The 19,575-nt window shown below is 33.8% G+C and overlaps 1 protein-coding gene across 2 annotated transcripts; it reads left to right on the top strand.

The window, feature by feature from the left end:
* Positions 1 to 160: 160 nt before the first annotated feature.
* On the top strand, positions 161 to 18,659 carry LOC128175857 (BTB/POZ domain-containing protein 7-like). 2 transcript variants are annotated; one of them, XM_052841714.1, is made up of 8 exons: positions 161 to 223; positions 9,169 to 10,357; positions 11,008 to 11,216; positions 12,675 to 12,750; positions 16,114 to 16,421; positions 16,847 to 17,024; positions 17,498 to 17,874; positions 18,201 to 18,659. In XM_052841714.1, exons 2-8 carry the CDS (start codon positions 9,244 to 9,246, stop codon positions 18,348 to 18,350), a joined length of 2,412 nt encoding a protein of 803 aa, XP_052697674.1. In that variant the 5' UTR covers positions 161 to 223; positions 9,169 to 9,243; the 3' UTR covers positions 18,351 to 18,659. The 2 variants fall into 2 exon arrangements, with proteins under 2 accessions (XP_052697674.1, XP_052697672.1); XM_052841712.1 differs by lacking the exon at positions 161 to 223 and adding an exon at positions 5,180 to 6,995.
* The last annotated feature ends 916 nt before the right edge of the window (positions 18,660 to 19,575 follow it).

The raw sequence follows: 19,575 nt of genomic DNA, 5'->3' as shown, positions 1-19,575 counted from the left end.
ATTATATTCTTGATCTAAAATTACTTTTCTATATATTTCCACTAAATTTTGAATTAGTTGTTTTGTTTTATACGCAATTTTCAAACTAAAGACAAATAATAAAAAGTATATTTATTTTTTATTGTTTTCTTATATTACAATTTTCTGCGGGATAGCTACTCGAAAATGTCAAAGTTGTGAGTTATGTGGTTAGGGTCATGAGAACGAAATTTTACTCATACAGGTGTGAGTATTCATTTTTGTATATTCTGATTTTATATTTGAACAGATAAAGATATGTTTGCTGTGATAGTAATACAATTAATCTTGATCTTATTTTAATTCCAATAAGAAATTGTCTTGATCTACAAACCAAATTTGAAGATTCCACTATTTATAAATGAAAGTGTTCAAAGTTTTCGTAATTTAAGTTATCAAAGAAATATCAATGAATGTTGATTCTATATCAGAGTATTAGATTTTGAAATCGTGAATAGTCGGTGAATGTGGTTATCTTGGTCCATTACTACTGATTAAGTATTTTGTATTAGGGGAATGATCAACAGTCACAACGGGTGCTGGTCACTTCGCCCCAAAGCCAAAGCGCCCCATGCACGAGCGCCCCAAATTTTTCTTGGTGCGCCCCAAGTACAATTCACGAGCGCCCCAAGTGTATGTCACGAGCGCCCCAAATGTTGTTTTTTTTCATGATTAAATTTTTTCACGTACGAGCGCCCCAAAGTAATAATTGGAATGTTATGAGCAAAATTTCCAAATGCTCCGAATGGTAAATCATGTCGTTGTTTTTTGTTGTTGTTTTTTTACGTGCGCCCCAAAATAAGTTTCGTAATATTATGAATGTAAAATGACTTTTTTTCCAAGTGCTACACAAATTGCTATTCTTGCTTGTTGTTTTATTTTTTTGGTGTTTTTTTTTTTGTTTAAGTTTCGCTTGTCTATTATTATATTTCAAAATGTAGTTTTCGAGTCATAAGCTATTAATGTTTTTTTTTTATTTTAATTTCGGAGCGTCCCAGAATAAGTTTTGCTATACAAAAATAAAAATGCTGATATAAAGCGATGACAAATATTTCCGTAAACTGTTTTTTATACAAAGATCAAATCATGAGCACTGAAATTGATATTCATCAAACAATATCAATCAAACAATATGACAATATCTACCCAATTGACCTTCCAACGCCCCCCCCCCCCCATTACGTCACATATTGTCAATCCAGGGTGTTGGGTGTTATTCCTTCGTTGACATTTGTACGATTGCAAGAAAGAGGTAAGTGAATATTCTCGTTTATTTTCTCTCTCTACTTAACAAAACATTAATTTATTTATTTAATTTATAATTTTTTTTAATTTATTTCAATTTTATTTAGCACGGTCATATTAATATGTAATTTTAGGAAACTTTTGCAACCAATTTAACAACAGAATCAATAATGTTCGGATCTTTAATATACCTGAGTTTACCTAAACATATTCCCCTGTTCGGTGAGGTTTCTTTAGTTAATTTTTTTTAAGAATCTCGGAAAGAGGTATGCAAATATATATGCATTTAATCGTTCATATTCTATCGACTAAAGATAAAACATTCAGAAATGGGGGGGGGGGGGGGTCGTAATATTTTAAGTTAACAAATGTTCATATATACAGATATAAACAGAATCTTTATATAAATGTTTCTTGGTGTTTACGCCAAATTAAAGAATTTACAAATAAGGACAATTTGAAGAACCTACAACTATGCATACCTTTTAACTGGATACTTATTACGAAATTCGAATCATAAGAACAAACTTAGATCATAATTTTCCATGTAATTAGATTTTCTTGTTTAATAATAATTAATTTAAAGAATATATGCCAATATTTGTAAACAGGTCTGTTTATTGCTTCCTTTATAAATATCACGTTTCCTTTTGGTGTGTTTTAGTTCATTTAATATTTATAGTTTCTACAAAATACCGAACACAATCAATGTACGTATACATACAATACACACAGTGATTACTAGTACATGGTGTACACACATCTAATCAAAGGTGTACGCGACGAAGCCAACGTCTCCCGCGTGTCTGGGTACGTTTTCTCCTGATACTGTGACAGGATACCCCCTCCCTATACACCTTTTAATGTTTCCGAATTTCCCCTTCTATTACATCATCGTCAGTTGTCTTCGGAAGCTAATGTTTTAACACATACGGTATATGTAATACAAAATAAATAATGACACACCCGTCCCATTGGCCCTATATATCACTGCAGATACAATTATAACATATATAATACACATATTACGCATTGTTTTTTTTTTCTTCTTATAAATAATGATTGACTGTAAATGTAAGCTTAAAAAACATATTTAGAGGTTTGCGCGTAAAATTTGAGAGTAGAGGAACAATTGTGTTGGATTATATCTGACATTATTAAAAATTTCCTTCAAAAATAAAAATACTTTGTACAATTCAACAGAATTGGTGCGCGCGAATAATAAACAAAACCATTTTGGGGCGCTCGTGAAATTAATCCAAACTTGGGGACTCACACACCAACGTTGATTTTAGTTCAAAATAGAATAATCTCATTTGGGGGGGGGGGGGGGGGGGGGGCGTTCGTGTAAATGATGCTTATTTAATTAACGTAAAAGTGAGATTCTCTAACATACATTTTAAAGCAAAATCAGGTTTCAAATATTTATTACACATGTAGTCAAATATTAACTTTATAGCAACATAGAATGCTGATTTGAGAGCAAAGTTATAAGTTATTTTGGGGCGCTCGTGGAAATGATTTCCTAATCATAAGATAGTTTTCTTACAAATCATATGCAACTTCAGGGCACGTTCGTAAAAAAATAATCCAACAAGATTCTATGCAGAAAGACATACCGGGTAATCAGGATAATCATTTTGGTGCGCTCGTGAAAACGATCCCGATTTTAGTACAATATTGGAAAATCCAATTTGGGGCGCTCGTGCAAATTTTCCAAGACGTAAGGTATAATGATAATTTTACTTTGGGGCGCTCGTGAATACATTTGGGGCGCTCGTGAAACGTAATTGGGGCGCTCCAAAAAAAATTTGGGGCGCTAGTGCATGGGGCGCTTTGGCTTTGGGGCGATACGACAGTAACCCGTCACAACAGTGTCTCATGCTAGAGTGGATACAGTAAATATTTATGTTATGACAATACAAATAAGTCAATATCATATCCAATTCATATATAGTCTCCCAATTCGCAGAAAATTCTGGTGTTATGAGTCTTTTTTCTGAGTAATATGTTTAGGTTATCTTAATCGAGATTTGGATTGGCTTGATAAATGTATTTGGAATGATGCCTTCATTGATTCTCAGGACATTCCTATATAAATTATGGTGTGGTTAACATCCAACATTAACATTGAACATCCTTCTAAATAATTATCTATAGTAAATCTGCTTCTTTTTTTATCCTTGTGTAGGAATTCTACTACATTTTGAATAGCTATAGTCTGTCCCAAGATATTTATGAAGCACATTTGACTATTTTTAATAAAAATGCATGTACCTGTGAAAGAATTGAAATCGATGAAAGGGAAAATATCCAAGATATCTTCATTTACACAATTTTGTTTTTCACAATCCCAAAAAAAACCCCAAGAACGAAAACAGATTTGTTATTGAGATTTACAGTGGGAAATGTTGACATTTTTTTTCCCAATGGAAGTCACTCATAATACCTTGCACAATTTTTCATCGTTATCATCTGGGTACTTTCATCTCATTTGCAATGCACATTTCCCATAGACTTTTTGATTTTAATGGTGTGTTCAAACCGAACAAGCTAGAGAAGGTGTTTCAAAAGGAAAATCTTGGGATTTTTTCGTACTATTGAATGAACATCGTTTGAACCCTGGGGTATTTATAAATATATCATTATATGTTAGGCATAAATATCTTGGGACAGACCTCAGTATATTTATTTTGATTTTGTTTCAATTTTGGCTCATCATTCTCTGGAAGCTTGCAGAGAAGTTGAAAGTTGCAAGTTGATATAAGGCTTTCAAATTACTCTTCTGGAGTTCTTTTGTTTTAAAAGGTAAAATAAAAAAAAATGGAGTTTAAAGTTGAAGCAAACACATCAGCAAGATAAATTGCTGGAATAACCATATCTAATGGTGAGAAATACAAATTAAATGATTACGATTTATTGAATATATGTTCAAGCTGCTCAATTAAAGTGGGTGAGATGAAGGAATATTTTATTAATGTTAACTAGCACCTGAAGTTGGGTCAGAAATTCAGAGTTGAATTATGAAGGACTGTCCTGAGAGTTGATGAAGGCATCAATCAGTCCAAATACCAACCAAGCTGAATTTCTACGGAGATTATGTGTGTAGTGAGTTGTTGGTATCTGGGTATGTTACTTGTAATGGCAAGTATCTGATGTGACAGAATCTGTGAAAAAAATAATTATTAGATTTGACATTCCAGTTTATTTTTACTGAGATCCAATCAGTACCGGTAAATTCATTTATGATGCAAACTCCTTTTTGTAGTCGTTGCTGTGATGTTTCATTCAACCATATTTTTTCGAATTAAGTTTAACAAGGTTAAAGTTTGTAAACATTGTTTAATTTTTCTCTAATAAACCTAACAATGATATTCAGATAATATGACTTATCTTAGATTTTTTTTTTTTTTTTTTATTTGCATTTTTCAAATTCAAACATACATAATTACTATTAAACTGATGTCAACTTCTTTTTTAAATATTATAATCACTCTTTCATACCACTTTCATTCATACACTCATTCAAAAATCAAAATTAAATGAACCTGAGGTTGTATATTAAATGATTAATAAAAATAATAAATGAAATATCTTATCTTAGATTTTTAATAATTTCATTAGTTAGACGGACTCTTCTCCTGCTGTGTAGAGTTCGTTTTATTCATATTATAGGTTTTTTGTGATCAGTATACTAAAATAAGCTTCAACATGTTCAAGTCTAATCATATTGTTACACAATAATGTACCAATTTGCGTCATTATGTGTCGTCAGCTGGAACATGTATATGTATATAAAAAGACATGTTTATTTGCATCAGAACTTTGAATTTATTTATAATTAGATGATTGTTGATCAGATTGGGTGGCGTTAAAAATCACTCCTTTCATTTCCTAAATGTAAATTGTTTGTTGAAAATTAATGTTTGACCTGGCAGGAAATGGGTGGTAAATAAAGTTCTTTTCTATCTAAAGATGAAGGAGAGGATTATTAATATTCTGAGTAATTTTTGAATTGTATGAATCTAAGGTTTCTCTTAAAATGTTAATTTTTATTAAATCTTTTTTTTTTCTAGTACATGTTACAGTAGTAGTTTTTGGATGTGATTCATTGAAAATAAATGAGCTATTGATTCATACATTACTAATACATTACTACCGGTTATCAAACTAAGTATATATTTATGTATTGGTTAATGAACACAATCAAATTTTTAAAACGTCATAGCTTTGAATTAGCTTGATGTGATGATCAGTTGAATTTATAAACGCATGTGCAGACATTTTATTAAATCTTTCAATAAGCAAGATTTTTTTGTGATACAAGGAACTTCCTTGTCTTCACTTCTTTATCAACCTTCTAAAGTAGGAAAAGGAATGCTTTAGGTGTCTATTGAAAAATTCGGAAAATCTAAAAAATTTTGCCTTACAGCATTTTTACTTCCTCAGATTTTGACAGTTAGTGCACAAATCTCTGAAATATCTTAGAACTGGAAATCATTTTCTAACCCTGTAACCATCTGTTGAAACCTTGCATTTAGAAGCTTAAAATGCAAGTTCTGTTCTTCTCAAGTCAGTGATGCTTTTGTGTTGTGTGAATGTGAAGAAAGAAAAGACTTTATGTTCATTTTGCAGTAGTTCAGATCATGTTAGATACCCAAGTACTGGTTAGAAATAGTTTGTCATTAAATTTAAAATACCAGCAAAATCTGTATTGCTATAACATATTATAGGAAAAAAGCAAAATTTAATTGAAATGCTGTATAAGATAGTAACTGTAGATAAATAAGTCAACTAATAAGATAAAAGTAAATAAAATATTTGATTTTATAAAATACCCTGGTTATTTGCTTTTTTTTAGGCAATGGCATACTGGTATTCTATATTCAGACTATTCCTCGTCATAAGTTATCAAACCTCCAATTTATAATGATGCAACAAACAAGAATCAATTACTCGGCTATTATACATGTACCCACCGTTATTTTTGACATCTCTCTTTTTCAACAGTTTTTATTCAGAATAACTGTGTGAGTGCAAAGTTTTTACATGAGATAAGACCCTTGAGAATTTTGACGTAGGTTTTCATTCAAATGAAATATTTCATTATGTCTTTTATGTTCCCCTATTCAATTCACCAACACAAAATCAAGGTTCATATTTACAAAATCATTGAATGTTGTAGTATATATATGTACATCCCAGTGTTTAAATGTTCTGAGAGTTTAACTTCTTTTGAGACAGAGATTATAAATTCAACAACGCTTCTGCATATAAACATTTGTTATAGATTTGTAGTAATGCATTGTCTGACATTTTAAATGACATGAATTTCTTATTATTTACACTGGTAAGTAAACAGCCTTCATATGCAGACATATTTTTCTCACTTTGTTGCTCATGAAAAGGATTTGAGTATCAATGTGCTGGCTCCATACTTGGTGAAATAAAAGCCTTTGAAATGAGGCCAAGTTATGAATTTGATATCACATGTTTCTAAACCTTTACAGTTTATGTAGAGACATTGAATTTCAGTACACTTAATGTTTTGTATTTATACCTTTTAATTCATATGTGAAGGTGAAATGTTGAAGACAGGCAATGTAAAGTGAAACATTTGTGATATCGGATACAGGGAGATTTTAACTGTAGTGTATTGTATTATCTTTGGTGAACTTCAGTAGATACAGTGGGATTTTACACTGAGTGGCGATTCAGATCATTATAATATGGTAAGCTCTCATACATTCAACAATTACAAATTTCGATTGAATTATTTAGAATTTTATTTTAAGTATAAACCTAATTTTTAAGGGTAATTGAGAAAGAAAATGAAAAAATACATGTTTCTTGGGTAATTTTCTGGTGCAGAAATTACTGAAGGGAAGCAGGTTTCTTAAATGTCAGAATTTTTTTGAGTGTAAAAAGATGGTGCGGGCACTTAAAAGAACAATTCAACAAGTGCAAACTTAAATTCATGCATTGTTGAACCCCGATGTAATAGAATCGTTTGATATGATTTAATTAAGAGGCATTTCCCAGACCTTCCCTTCCTGTGGGCCATTATTATAAAGTTCCTGTCTCATATATCCCAAGTTTAATAAAAAGTTCTCGTATGTAAATTAGAAAATTTCTTCAGTCTAAAGATGAGATAAAACTAGTCTGAGCTGTTACGTACACTGTAGAAATGATTGCTTGTGTAATGTTGTAAGTATTATTGGATTATAGTGGAGATATTAATTCAATGTTTTGTCTGGGGATTAAGTTCTGAGCTTGTGACAGCTTGGAGTTTATTGTTTCCGTCCAGGAATAGTGATGTTTAAAACAAACAGGTGCTTTTAGTGGCGACCAGTAGGTGCTCATGTTTTTGACATATTGAGTTAATATATTTAGATTTAGATCTCTGGACATATAGTAGAAGGTTATAAGGAGAGAGAGAGAGAGAGAGAGAGAGAGAGAGAGAGAGAGAGAGAGAGAGAGAGAGAGAGAAAAGAGTGGCACAGGACAATTGGATAATTCTTTGAATTGTCAATCTCTTTTTAATTATATATGGAGGTGGTACAAGGTAACTGACTGGTTATTGATTATTGAATTGTCATAATGCTAATCTCTGACAGGCTTTCTCGTTTTTTGGAACAATGAGTACATATATATAGGTAATTAATGCATGTGGATGTTCATCTGTAATGAATTGCATGTGATTGGCACTTTCATTCCAGAAATTTGAAGAAGAGTTTTCTTTACTAGGCATACATATGCTACAGAATCTTCATATGTTCTACATATATTGATTTAGCATTATACACATACTTACACAGCTTCTAGCACTGACCCTCTATGCTTCGAACATTGACTCAGTCAAGTTAGAGCAGACCTTTAAAATACTTATCTCTATAGATGTATTAACCTCATGTACTCTGTATAAATCCCCCAAATGCAGACCATATGTTACAGATACTTCCTATTGAGCCATAAGCCTCGACTGGTTTAGCATTTGAATTCTGTTATCTAAGTTTATTTATATGATTTTGCATGTGTTTTTATCTTTTTTCCTTAAATCCTGTTTATTTATTGAATACTGGTCATGTTAATGAGAACAGATTGTATCAAAAGTGTCTGCAGTCCAACTCCTGACTTGATTTAAGCATGTGATCTGATGAGAGAGGTTTACCCTACCTGAAAAGATTCATATACAAAATTTAATGTTCTCCTTACAGAAATGATGTTATCTTTTTGATACTTGCATGTAGACATGTTGAAGTCGCAAGGCATTAGATATGCTCCGCATTCACTTCTTAGACAGGCTACCTGGTCTGACCTTTTATTGGGATACCCTGGTATCTGAAACAGCACAGCTTGTCGTATCAATGTCTAATATCTCGTTTCCAGTTTTTCTCATGCTCGATTTTGCTCTCAAGGAAAGAGATTTGCATTTTGCATAAATTTCCTGCATTGTCATAGCATTTTTATCCACAAAGAAATGATTGATGTGTTGTGATCAATTTTGCATACAGCATTTGATGACAGGCTTGATTGTGGTACATTGTGGAGTAATACTGAACATGCACTGTGTACAATTCACATCCTCATTCAATTCAATCAATGAATCCTTATTTAGTTCTGTGTGTAAATGTCAAAGTATTTCTCAATGTACAAGAATTCCACATTAAAAAGTTTAAATACTGTCGTTAATGTGTTTCTCTCATTGAGTGGGCGTTGTGTTAGTGTGTGAGACTCGGGGATTGCTTTCCATCAGGATCTAATATATAGACATGGAGAAACATTTCGGTTGTGTCAAGTTTCTTTTTACTCTATAAAAATAGGATTGTTGATTGATATCAAATAGACAAATAATGGTATGTTTCAATTTCATGGATTGTTAATTATTTCTTTATACATTTTCAGAGGACTAGATTAGAAGAAAAAATGTGTAGAATGACACAAAAGAGTTCCCCATCTTTGTGAGAGCTACCAATAGAAATGGGGACAAACTCCTCATTCCCCGAGGGGTCTCCCCCAGGGGGCAGAATTCCTGCCTTCAACAGACAGACGCACGCCTACAACTTGTCTGACTCAGACTTGAGCGCCCGGGAGAAGAAGAAAAAGGCATCCAAATTAACAACATTGAGAAAGAGACTCATCCGATCCAGGAGACATAGCCGGTCAATGGACTATGGAAAGGCTTTACGGGAAATGATTTCTACATGGTCAATTCGGGAACTCAAGTCACTCATTCAGGAATACGAAGTGTTGGTCTCGCTTAAAGAGTTGGCTGTGGCTGCCAATATTGCTCGACCACCAGCAAATACTTTGAAGCAGGATTTAGCTGTGTTGTTTGATTCCAAATGTTGTACAGACATAAATTTAGTGTATAAGGGAGCTTGTTTCCCGGCTCATCGTGCTATATTATCAGTTAGAAGTCCCTATTTTAGGGATTTGTTAAATCGATACCCAGGAATTGGTTGTCAGATCCCTGTTAAATTGAGAACAATTGGTGTAGATGTTGCATTATTTGCAATGTTGCTGCGATATCTCTATACAGATGAAATAAGTTCTCACGACCTTCGTCCCGATCATCAAGAGACTTTATCCAAGCTCGCAGATGAATTTGGTGTTCCGAATCCCCTGGAGCATGACCTTCGGGTGTTACTGGACTCTGGAAATTACAGTGATGCAGTATTAGTGTTCACTTGTGATGGAAATTGCACGGATTCCTCGGCGGAAAATGATGCTCCATGTAAATCTGTGCTACATGAACTGAGGTGCCATAAAGCTATTTTGGCAGCAAGGTCCCCATTTTTCAAAAATCTTCTGATCCGCAGGGCACGATCGGGGGAGGATCAAGGTTTTCATACACAATCAAAAATAGTGCTAGATGAGACTATAATCCCACGGCGTTATGCCAGAGTATTACTAAACACTATATATCAAGACACAGTGGACTTGTCGTTAATATTACGGGGTAGTGCAAGCATGTGTAGCCTGAGTGAGGCACAGGCCATTGTGGCTGGACGGGGACACATGACCCTTATAGAAGAGGCTATGGAAGTCTACCAAATAGGGCAGTTCTTGGACTTCCCTGTTTTATCTCAAGGTTAGTAGCTTGAATTTTAAAGTTTTATAATTTTATAAAAGTTGGAATGGTCTAGTTAAAATGTTTAGTGATTGAGTTTATTGCACATGTATGCTTCGCTGAAGGACGTTTGTAAATAGTATTATGATGGTCCAGTCTAAATTTAACGTAAATTTTACATACTAAATTTTGAGAGATTTGCATGGGTAGAAATACATTGTCTGCTCAAATTACCTACACCCATCTGTCTTGCAGTCTATACTTTATTTCAGTATTTAGAAAATTTGTTTTCAGAAAAGGTTTGATACTGTTATACATTAGTTAGTTAACAGATGTCCTAAAAAGTCTATTGAGCACATGTTTGTGAAATTCAACTGAATAGAACCAGCAGATGGGTAATGAAAACAATGACAGCCATTCTGTATGTAACTTTGCTAAATTTGGTGTTTATATACATGTATCCTTTACCTTTAAACATTACAAGATCAGTGTATTCATTGCCTTATAAATACAAATCTCTGTATGTTGTGAGGACAACATAGCAGAGGGTCTGTCCCTGGGTAAAAAGGGCCGCTTACTTGTACTCTGGGATCACATCCTATAGTGTTACATTACTCTACATTTAAACATTTCATGACCAGCATATTTAACATATAATCACTTCTATGTAGGTTGTGAAGACATCATAGCAGAAGGACTGTCCCTGGATAACTTGGTCAGTATCCTGTCCTGGAGCTCTGAGCCCCACGGCTCACAATGGGTCCATAACCAGGCCCTCCACTTCATCCGGGAGGAGTTCCTACAGATCCTTCACTCCTCAGTCCTCATGGAGCTGTCCAGGGAGTACCTCAAGGAGGCACTGTCCTCGGACTTCCTTCAGGTAAGGAGCATTCTGTCTTCATATGAATGTAATGAAAAGATATAGGCTTATATTTTTCTTGTGTTACTTACACATATACTACATGTAGGGCCTTAGATTTACTGGTTTAATATGTTTTTACTCTAATAAATTGACCCAATTTTAAAGTTCATAACTCCAGTCCAATATATGCAACACTATTTCAGATAATATCTATGTAAAGATTCCATATGAAGATTTGGGTGAATGTAGTAAATCTAAAATGAAAACATATACTGGTGTATAAAATTGGGAAAAAGGACACTATTTTGTACTCTTGCCTAAAGCTTTGTGGTAGTTTTGTAAAAGTCACACACTGTTTGAAAGTGTTTAGATGATGAATGTGAATAAAAGTGTAGTAAAATAAATTGATTTGATGAAAGTTTTAATTGTTATTTTGTTGTAAAATGTAATATCACTCAGAAATAGGTGTCAGTGCATGACATGCATAAAATGAGAGTTAAATGAAATGAGCAAAAATTTTTGCAAAGTGAAATTTAGGACAGGACAGGCCAAATGCACAGTTGTTTTTCAGAGTCATATTGTAATGAGCTATCAAAATATGAATGAGAACCTATGGAGTACATGCATTTATATTAATAAATACTTTGAATTATAAGTACTAATAGAGCACAACACTCAATAAAAATTTGGTGCAGTCTTTCTATTTATTGTAAATCCTTTGATTAAAAATTATATTTACATGTAAGTGGATGGTGATTTTTTATGCATTTTTCTAAAATCCTTTTTGGGGCTATATTTAATGAGGCTGTCATTAAATAGAATGAATTTGATTTCTTGTTCATGAGCTGATGAACAGGAAATACATTGCAGTGCAATAGTTCACACTGTTTGTGATGCTGCTCTGTTTTATTGTTGCAAGTTGGAGAAGAAATCTGTTTGTAAATGGCTTCTCTCTTTCCCTTGCCAAGATCTTTTCTTTTCCTTGGCATGCAATGTAGAGGTGGCTGACTGAGAGGTATAATCACCTCTTTTTATTACAAGGATCCCTATTGGCTCTGTAACCTTATAGCAACTCTTATTATTAAGCAGTTACAAGATGGAAACTGCTCATTATCACTGTCATTAAATCTCTAATGTGGGGGGTATTTCCATGAATTTGTGAAGGTTTATTGATTGGTTGGAAACTCCAGTCCATGTGAATTGTTCCTCTTGTGTTTTTAATAACTAGCATCAGATTATATTATTGCATAGCAACATTATAAGGAAATAATATTTGTGAGGATTTTGTTCTCTGCTTGTATACACTGCATTATGTATCAGAAATATTAAATATTCAGCTCATCATCATGAGATATCAGACATACAACTCATATTCAGCATATAATGTTACAATAAAAAAAAAAGTATCATTAAATTTATCCCGATGTAATTGTGATTATATAAAATTGAAACCTTTTGTTTATGACAATGTTTTAGGCTGGAGAGTTGGACATTTTATCTGCCATTATCAAATGGGGAGAGACTCAGCTAGTGAAAAGACTCGAGGAAAGAGGTAATCCTGCACAAACCACAGGATTCAATCACTTTGGAACATAAACTTATCAAACTTCTATTATACATTGATACCTAGCAGCATATTGTATTCCAACTTGTATTCACATCTTCTTTATTCCCCATTTTACTAGCTTAGAACGTATCTGCAACTGGGCCTTTGCAGATTATCTATAACAAATGTAGAAATGTTATGAGAATTTTTCAAGAAATATTACCGACTAGAAAGTTCTCGTGAACCTTGCAAATTTTGCTTGTGTGTAAATAAAAAAGTTGTTTTACAATCATTCATTTGTGAACTACCTGGTGGTAGATTTGGAATATGAAAATTTCCCTTAACATGTCATCATTATATGTGCAACATTAGAACCCTAAAACTTCTCTTTCATTTTATATCAATGATAATTTTTTTAGCTCACCTGAGCTGAAAGCTCAAGTGAGCTATTCTGATCACATTTTGTCCGTCGTCCGTCTGTCCGTCTGTCCGTCCGTCCGACCGTCCGTCTGTAAACTTTTTACATTTTGAACTTCTTCTCTAAAACCGCTAATCCAATTTCAATCAAATTTAGCACAAAGCATCCTTATGGGAGGGGGAATATAAATTGCAGAAATAAAAGTCCAATCTTGATTCAAAGCGGAGAAAACCTTGAAACTGTAGAAAAAGGGGGGTGCATTTTTAAAAATCTTCTTCTCAAGAACTACCGAGGCAAATTCAACGTAGTTTGGCATAAATTATCCTTATGGGAAGGAAAATATAAATTGCAAAAATTAAGTGCTAATTCTGTTTCAAATCTGAGTTATTACGAAAATAATAATAAAGGAAAGGCGTGTTTCAGCTTCGCGTTCGGCATCCGGTAAAATGGGTAGGCAAGACTTGGCCAGGGCAAAACAAAAGATTGGCAGTTATTAATCTGCCAATCTCATTAAAATTTCAGGATATTTGATGGACTAGTATATTTGTATTCGCTGTAAATATTGCTGCAAAATAATGCGTATTTGGAATTGACGATTGCCGATCTGCCCCGGCTTTTATTTTGCCACGGCCCGGGTTTGCATACCCATTTTACCAAGACTCGTATTCCATACTTCTAAAACGAGGTTCTTTGTTTAAAGCAGCCATGACATTATACGAAAAAGGGTCGATCTGACTATGATGAATTTGCTTGTTGTGCAACAGTTCGCGTATGAAGGGAAATTTTTGAAACATGCAAAATATATTGGTGCCGATTTTGTGAAGTAAATTGAGGCTAAAAATTTCAATGCGTTGACAGTTTTCACATATGACGTTGGTGTTAGCTTCTTCTGATTTTCGTTTCGTTTTCATTATTTATGCTTTGTAACCTGGAAACTATCGTCTGTATTTCGTGATTTTTACGTATCAAATCAAACAGAGACTTCGGTAAATCAAACAGTTAACTGTTTACCTGCGCAAATTAAACAAAATCTGATGTATAAAAAAAGTACTGAAATACAATTCATTCTATCGGTAATTCGGCATTATCTTTTGCGTAATGGTAGATTAATGCAATAGGTTTTGTTGAGAAGCTCGGCATTTTCTCGAGTTTATTCAGTTTAAATAGAGTTTGATATCGCTGACGGAAATATGTAGGTATATACATGTATATATATGATTCATTTCGAAAAAATAAATTGTGTTCTTTATTTGTTATACATGTAGTGCATGTTTCTTGTGTTTAATTGTTTACAATTTCTATTTACTAACCATATTTGAGTGTTAAGCTTCGAATTATAAGCAAGATACAGAGATTTGCTCACAATTCTATATGTTTGTACACAGATCTTAAAAACTAAAGATTAGAAAAGTAAAAAAATTGTCAATATTTATTAAGAAAATTTTCAAAGTCTGTTCTTCCAGAAACCAACTTTAACAACTTATTGTATTGTAAACTTAACCTTTTTAGCTCACCTGGGGGTGGGGCCACAATGGGGGGGGGGGGTCGAAGATTAACAAATGAATAATTATATAGAGTAAATCTTTAAAAATCTTCTTCTCAGAAACTAATCAGCCAGGAAAGCTAAAACTTGTGTGAAAGCATCATCAGTTAATGTAGATTCAAATTTGTGAAAATCATGACCCCCGGGGGTAGGGTGGGGCCACAATCGGAGATCGAAGTTTAACATATGAATATATAAAGTACATCTTTAAAAATCATCTTCTCAGAAACTAATCGGCCAGGAAAGCTGACACTTGTGTGGATGCATCCTCAGGTTGTGTTAATTCAAAGTTGTGAAAATCATGACCCCCGGGGGTAGGGTGGGGCCACAATGGGGGATCGAAGTTTAACAAAGGAATATAGAGTAAATCTTTAAAAATCTTCTTCTCAGAAACTTATTAGCCGGCAAAGCTGAAACTTGTGTGGAAGCATCCTCAGGTAGTGTAGATTCAAAGTTGTGAAAATAATGACCCCTGGGGGTAGGGTCGGGCCACAATGGGGGGTCGACGTTTAATATATGATTATATAGAGTAAATCTTTTAAAAAATTCTTCTTAGAAACTAATTAGCCAGGAAAGCTGAAACTTGTGTGGATGCATCCTCAGGTAGTGTAGATTCACATTTGTGAAAATCATAACCCTGGGGGTAGGTTAGGGCCACAATGGGGGGGTCGACGTTTAATATATGATTATATAGAGTAAATCTTTTAAAAAATTCTTCTCAGAAACTAATCAGTCAGGAAAACTGAAACTTGAGTGAAAGCATCCTCAGGTAGTGTAGATTCAAAGTTGTGAAAATCATGATCCCCAGGGTAGGGTGGGGTCACAATGGGGGGTCAAAGTTTTACAAAGGAATATATAGGGTAAATCTTTAAAAATCTTCTCAGAAACTTATCAGCCAGATGATTCTTTATAATTGTTAAGACTTTGGCCCCAGGACAATTCTATGGCCTCACGAGAAGGTTCAGAGGTTGATGTACGTTTATATCCCATATATAAACTATTGTTAAGGATCTTTTTGAAAACTGCAATACTCAACATATGATATGACTATAAAAGCATCCTGTTAGAAAAGGGACTGATGATTATAAACATAAGAATATCTAGGGGAAAATGGATTTTATTTATACAGGATCTACATGTATTATTGTACATTGTCCAGATAGTTTGTATTATGACTCCATTAAGCTGATTTTATCATACCTATTGTTCCTCAGGTGAGCGATGTGGCCCATGGGCCTCTTGTTCTTAATGAAAGACCTTTAAAGTAATCACTCTGTTTTGAATCAAATCATAGTGATATGATGCATGGTTACCATAAAAGAAAACTTCATTCAAATTCCTTCATGGTTTTGTATTTTGTAAATTTAAAATAACTTTCTTAATTGCTCAATTCTCTTGTGTTTTGTAGAGCCCAACTTACTAAGTCATACAGCACACAGTATCAGTAAGAAGGGAGTCAAAAAACGTGATCTCAATGACGAGGAGTTAAAAGACATTCTGGCTGATCTGTTACCCTTAATTAGGACTGATCATATCATACCGTACAACAGTGACGTTCTTAATAGTGCAATAAAACGAGGCCTGATTAGTCGACCACCCAGTCACATGATTGGGGATGAGGGGTTTGTGGTGCAATCATCGTCTTGGATACGCGGCAAAAACAATGGCTTGTTTGTCAGACCCAGACTCTTTGGCCCTTATTATGAGGATGCTAAGGTAGGAAATGTTGATTGTACATGTAATCTTTATCAAAGACAGTGACAATTTTATTCATATACTGTGGTCTTATCATCATCATGACTGATAAAGCACCAATTTTTGTGGAGATTCTTGTTAAATGTCAGAGTAAGAAACATAAAAACAATTCGTATTGGAAGAGTTATTGTCCAAAAATTTATGTGATTTCAAAATCCACAAAAATTAGTGCTATAGATTATTTATGAACCATAGCATTAATTTGTCTAACGATAAATGTGAATTTCTGATTGTCCTATGGTACTGCATGAATTTAGATTCAAAACTGACTAGAATCCGGTTAGATTGATTGATTTTAAGTAAATTTTCTATCTTGGTTTCACTGATAATTGCTTTGATATCAGAATTTCTATCTTGGTTTGACTGATATATTGTTTCTATATCAGACTGTTCTGGAAGAGAGGCTCTCTCAGGGTCAGGAGCTGGAGTGTGGGCGTGTCCGGACCATCCAGATGTCTGCCATCCCAGACACCCTGTACATGGTAGAGAGCAGCCACTACCCCAGCAGTTATGTCAACCCTCCAAGTTGTAACACTGTGGACATTATAGCAGGGACCATACCAGGTACATCATAATTAACAAAAACCTCTGGCCACGAGGTTTTCTTCCCAGAATGGAGATTGGTAGGCAGAAACCCTTAAAAAAGAAATTTAATGTTATAATGTGGAATTATTAAATTTTGTGGTGGCACAATTTTCGTGCAATTCATGGTACCTCTTATCCACGCATTAGTGTTCTCCACCAATTAATAAATTGGGGTTATAAGGTCATATTTACTTTTATAGGTATAAAAGAATACACAAAATTACGTCCCCACTAACCTGTAAAATTTAAGCAATCCATTAAAATGGGCCCCACAAATTTTAATGATTCCACGTACATTTTACTGTCAAAAATGATTTTAAATAGTGAAGTTTTTTTTTGTAGCATTGTAAAAAATACCAAGATCACAAACATTCCCAAACAATTCAATATTATTATTTTAGAAATATGGTATAATGTGCTTAATTCACTCTATGTTTTGTCTCACCATACAGTGCCTGATAATGCCACACTTCACAGAATGCTATATCGAGAGAGAGAACTACAGAGTAGTAACACTGCCCAGAAAGCCCTGACTCTGCCGCTGAGTGACCGCCGCTCTGTCCACCACCAGCTCCGACTGAGGACCGTGCGGGAGTTTGGTCTGCCCGACTCGACGGTTGAGGTGCTTCAGAACACAAACTCCTACTACCCTCCGGACCCCCCTCCCCCAGCTTTACCAACAAAAACCCATTCTTTGAAAAAGTATTTGATTTCACCGAGGAAGAGAAAGCAGAGCCCTCCCTTGAGCAAAAGAAATCCTGTGGGAAGCCCCACCAAACCTGTCCAGTGTGTGCCACCCACGCGATTGTCTCAGGGAGCATCTAGAGAGGTATGTCAAGTCTCTCTGTTTATGTGTTTATGACTATTTATATTTATTAGTGCCCTCATTTTAAGTGATGTTGTATTTTTAGAAACTAAAATACAACCTTGAGGGCATCTGTATATAAATATTAACTAGTACTCTTATGTCATGTAATGTTGTTATTTTAGAAACTAACTTGAGGGGTTGTTTAGTTGTATATACTCCACATCTTGTTTTCAAGTAATAATGTATTATTGTAATATACGAGACCAAAATACAAACTTGAGGGTTTTGAACTTTAAATACCTGATGCCTTGAAAGAAGAGGAATAACTCTGCTAACTTGCTTTTCAGACTGACTTGAGTCCATGTAGTGACAGTGCCTTAAGTGACACCATGCCAGATATCGCCATGGCATCCGCATCGCTCAGTCAGATTCACCTCCAGGATGAGTTTGACCTTGATATTGGGGATCGAGGCAGTCATGGCACCATGTACATTTGATGTATCAGTGTGACCCTTGGATTTATTGAGGGATTGTTTTTTTTATTTATTACAAAGTACTGTCAGAAATCACAACCTTCGTGTTATTTATTGTCCAAAGCAGATTTCTATTTTTATTCTTTGTTGTCACATATCAAATCTTTTTTCAATCTCATTTACATGTTTATTACCAAGTTATTATCTTATGGATGATTTTTTCAGTTTTTTATCAAAAAGTGATTAGTATTACTTTTGAAGTGTTGAAAAAGTTTATAATATGATGATTTTGTTGACTTATTTTAATATTTTGAATCAAAAGTTGTTTTTTTTTTAGAAAAACTTTAAAGTAGTTCCCAGACCCAAACTTAAAATGCAGCTACTAAAATTTTCAGTTTATAGATATATTTTCTGTTTTTCTTGTTGTCAGAAACTTAACTTATTACCAAACAATTAAATGCTTGGAGGAGCATAACAAATCTTTAAATTTAATATAAAATATTTTTTTTAGATTTCTCATTTATGTTCTCAAAGCATTTACCTTTTTCCACTGTGATATCTTCATTCATTTTTTGATGACTGCACATGATGATGTTGTAGTGCTAGATTAGGCTCATAGATTTCTTGTTGTTGACACTGTTACCTCCCTTAGATAAAACCCAATGCTTGTATTCCATGATGAGCTCAGAGTATCATCGGTATTATTTAGTGATTGTACATAATTTGTATGTCCCATATAAAAAATTTTATATCATATTTGGAAGTTTCTAAATCAGGGTAAAACAATGTAAATGAAGTATACCTATATTAGTACACATGTATTGCCAAAGCTTTGCAAATTCAAATTATTTGAGGGGTGGGGTTTTTTCGGGGGGGGGGGGGGGGGGGGGGGGTTGTTGTTGTTTAGGAGAAAGTAAGATAAGAATAGCTGTGTATTTTCATCCTTTGTTGAATTTTTTTTCTTTGTTTTAGAATACTTTGACTTAAAAAACAATCATTCAGATGTAAAAGACACAATCAAATCTAAAAATTTGACCAGAAAATACATTTTGTGATACAACATGTAATAGATTTAATATAATTACATAAAATTTGATAAATCATTTGAATTTATTGAAAAAAATCAATTTTAAAAAGTGAAGAGGATAAAAAAAAAAGGTCATAACTTCCTTGCTGTTGTATTCTTTTCATTTGTAAATCAGTTGGGTTAACCTTTAAACTCAGGACATACTTAAAAGCCGTGAGGTAA

Source organism: Crassostrea angulata, chromosome 3 (assembly GCF_025612915.1).
Source record: "Crassostrea angulata isolate pt1a10 chromosome 3, ASM2561291v2, whole genome shotgun sequence".
NCBI classification, from domain to species: Eukaryota; Metazoa; Mollusca; class Bivalvia; order Ostreida; family Ostreidae; genus Magallana; species Magallana angulata.
This window is presented reverse-complemented; position numbering and strand designations above follow the sequence as displayed.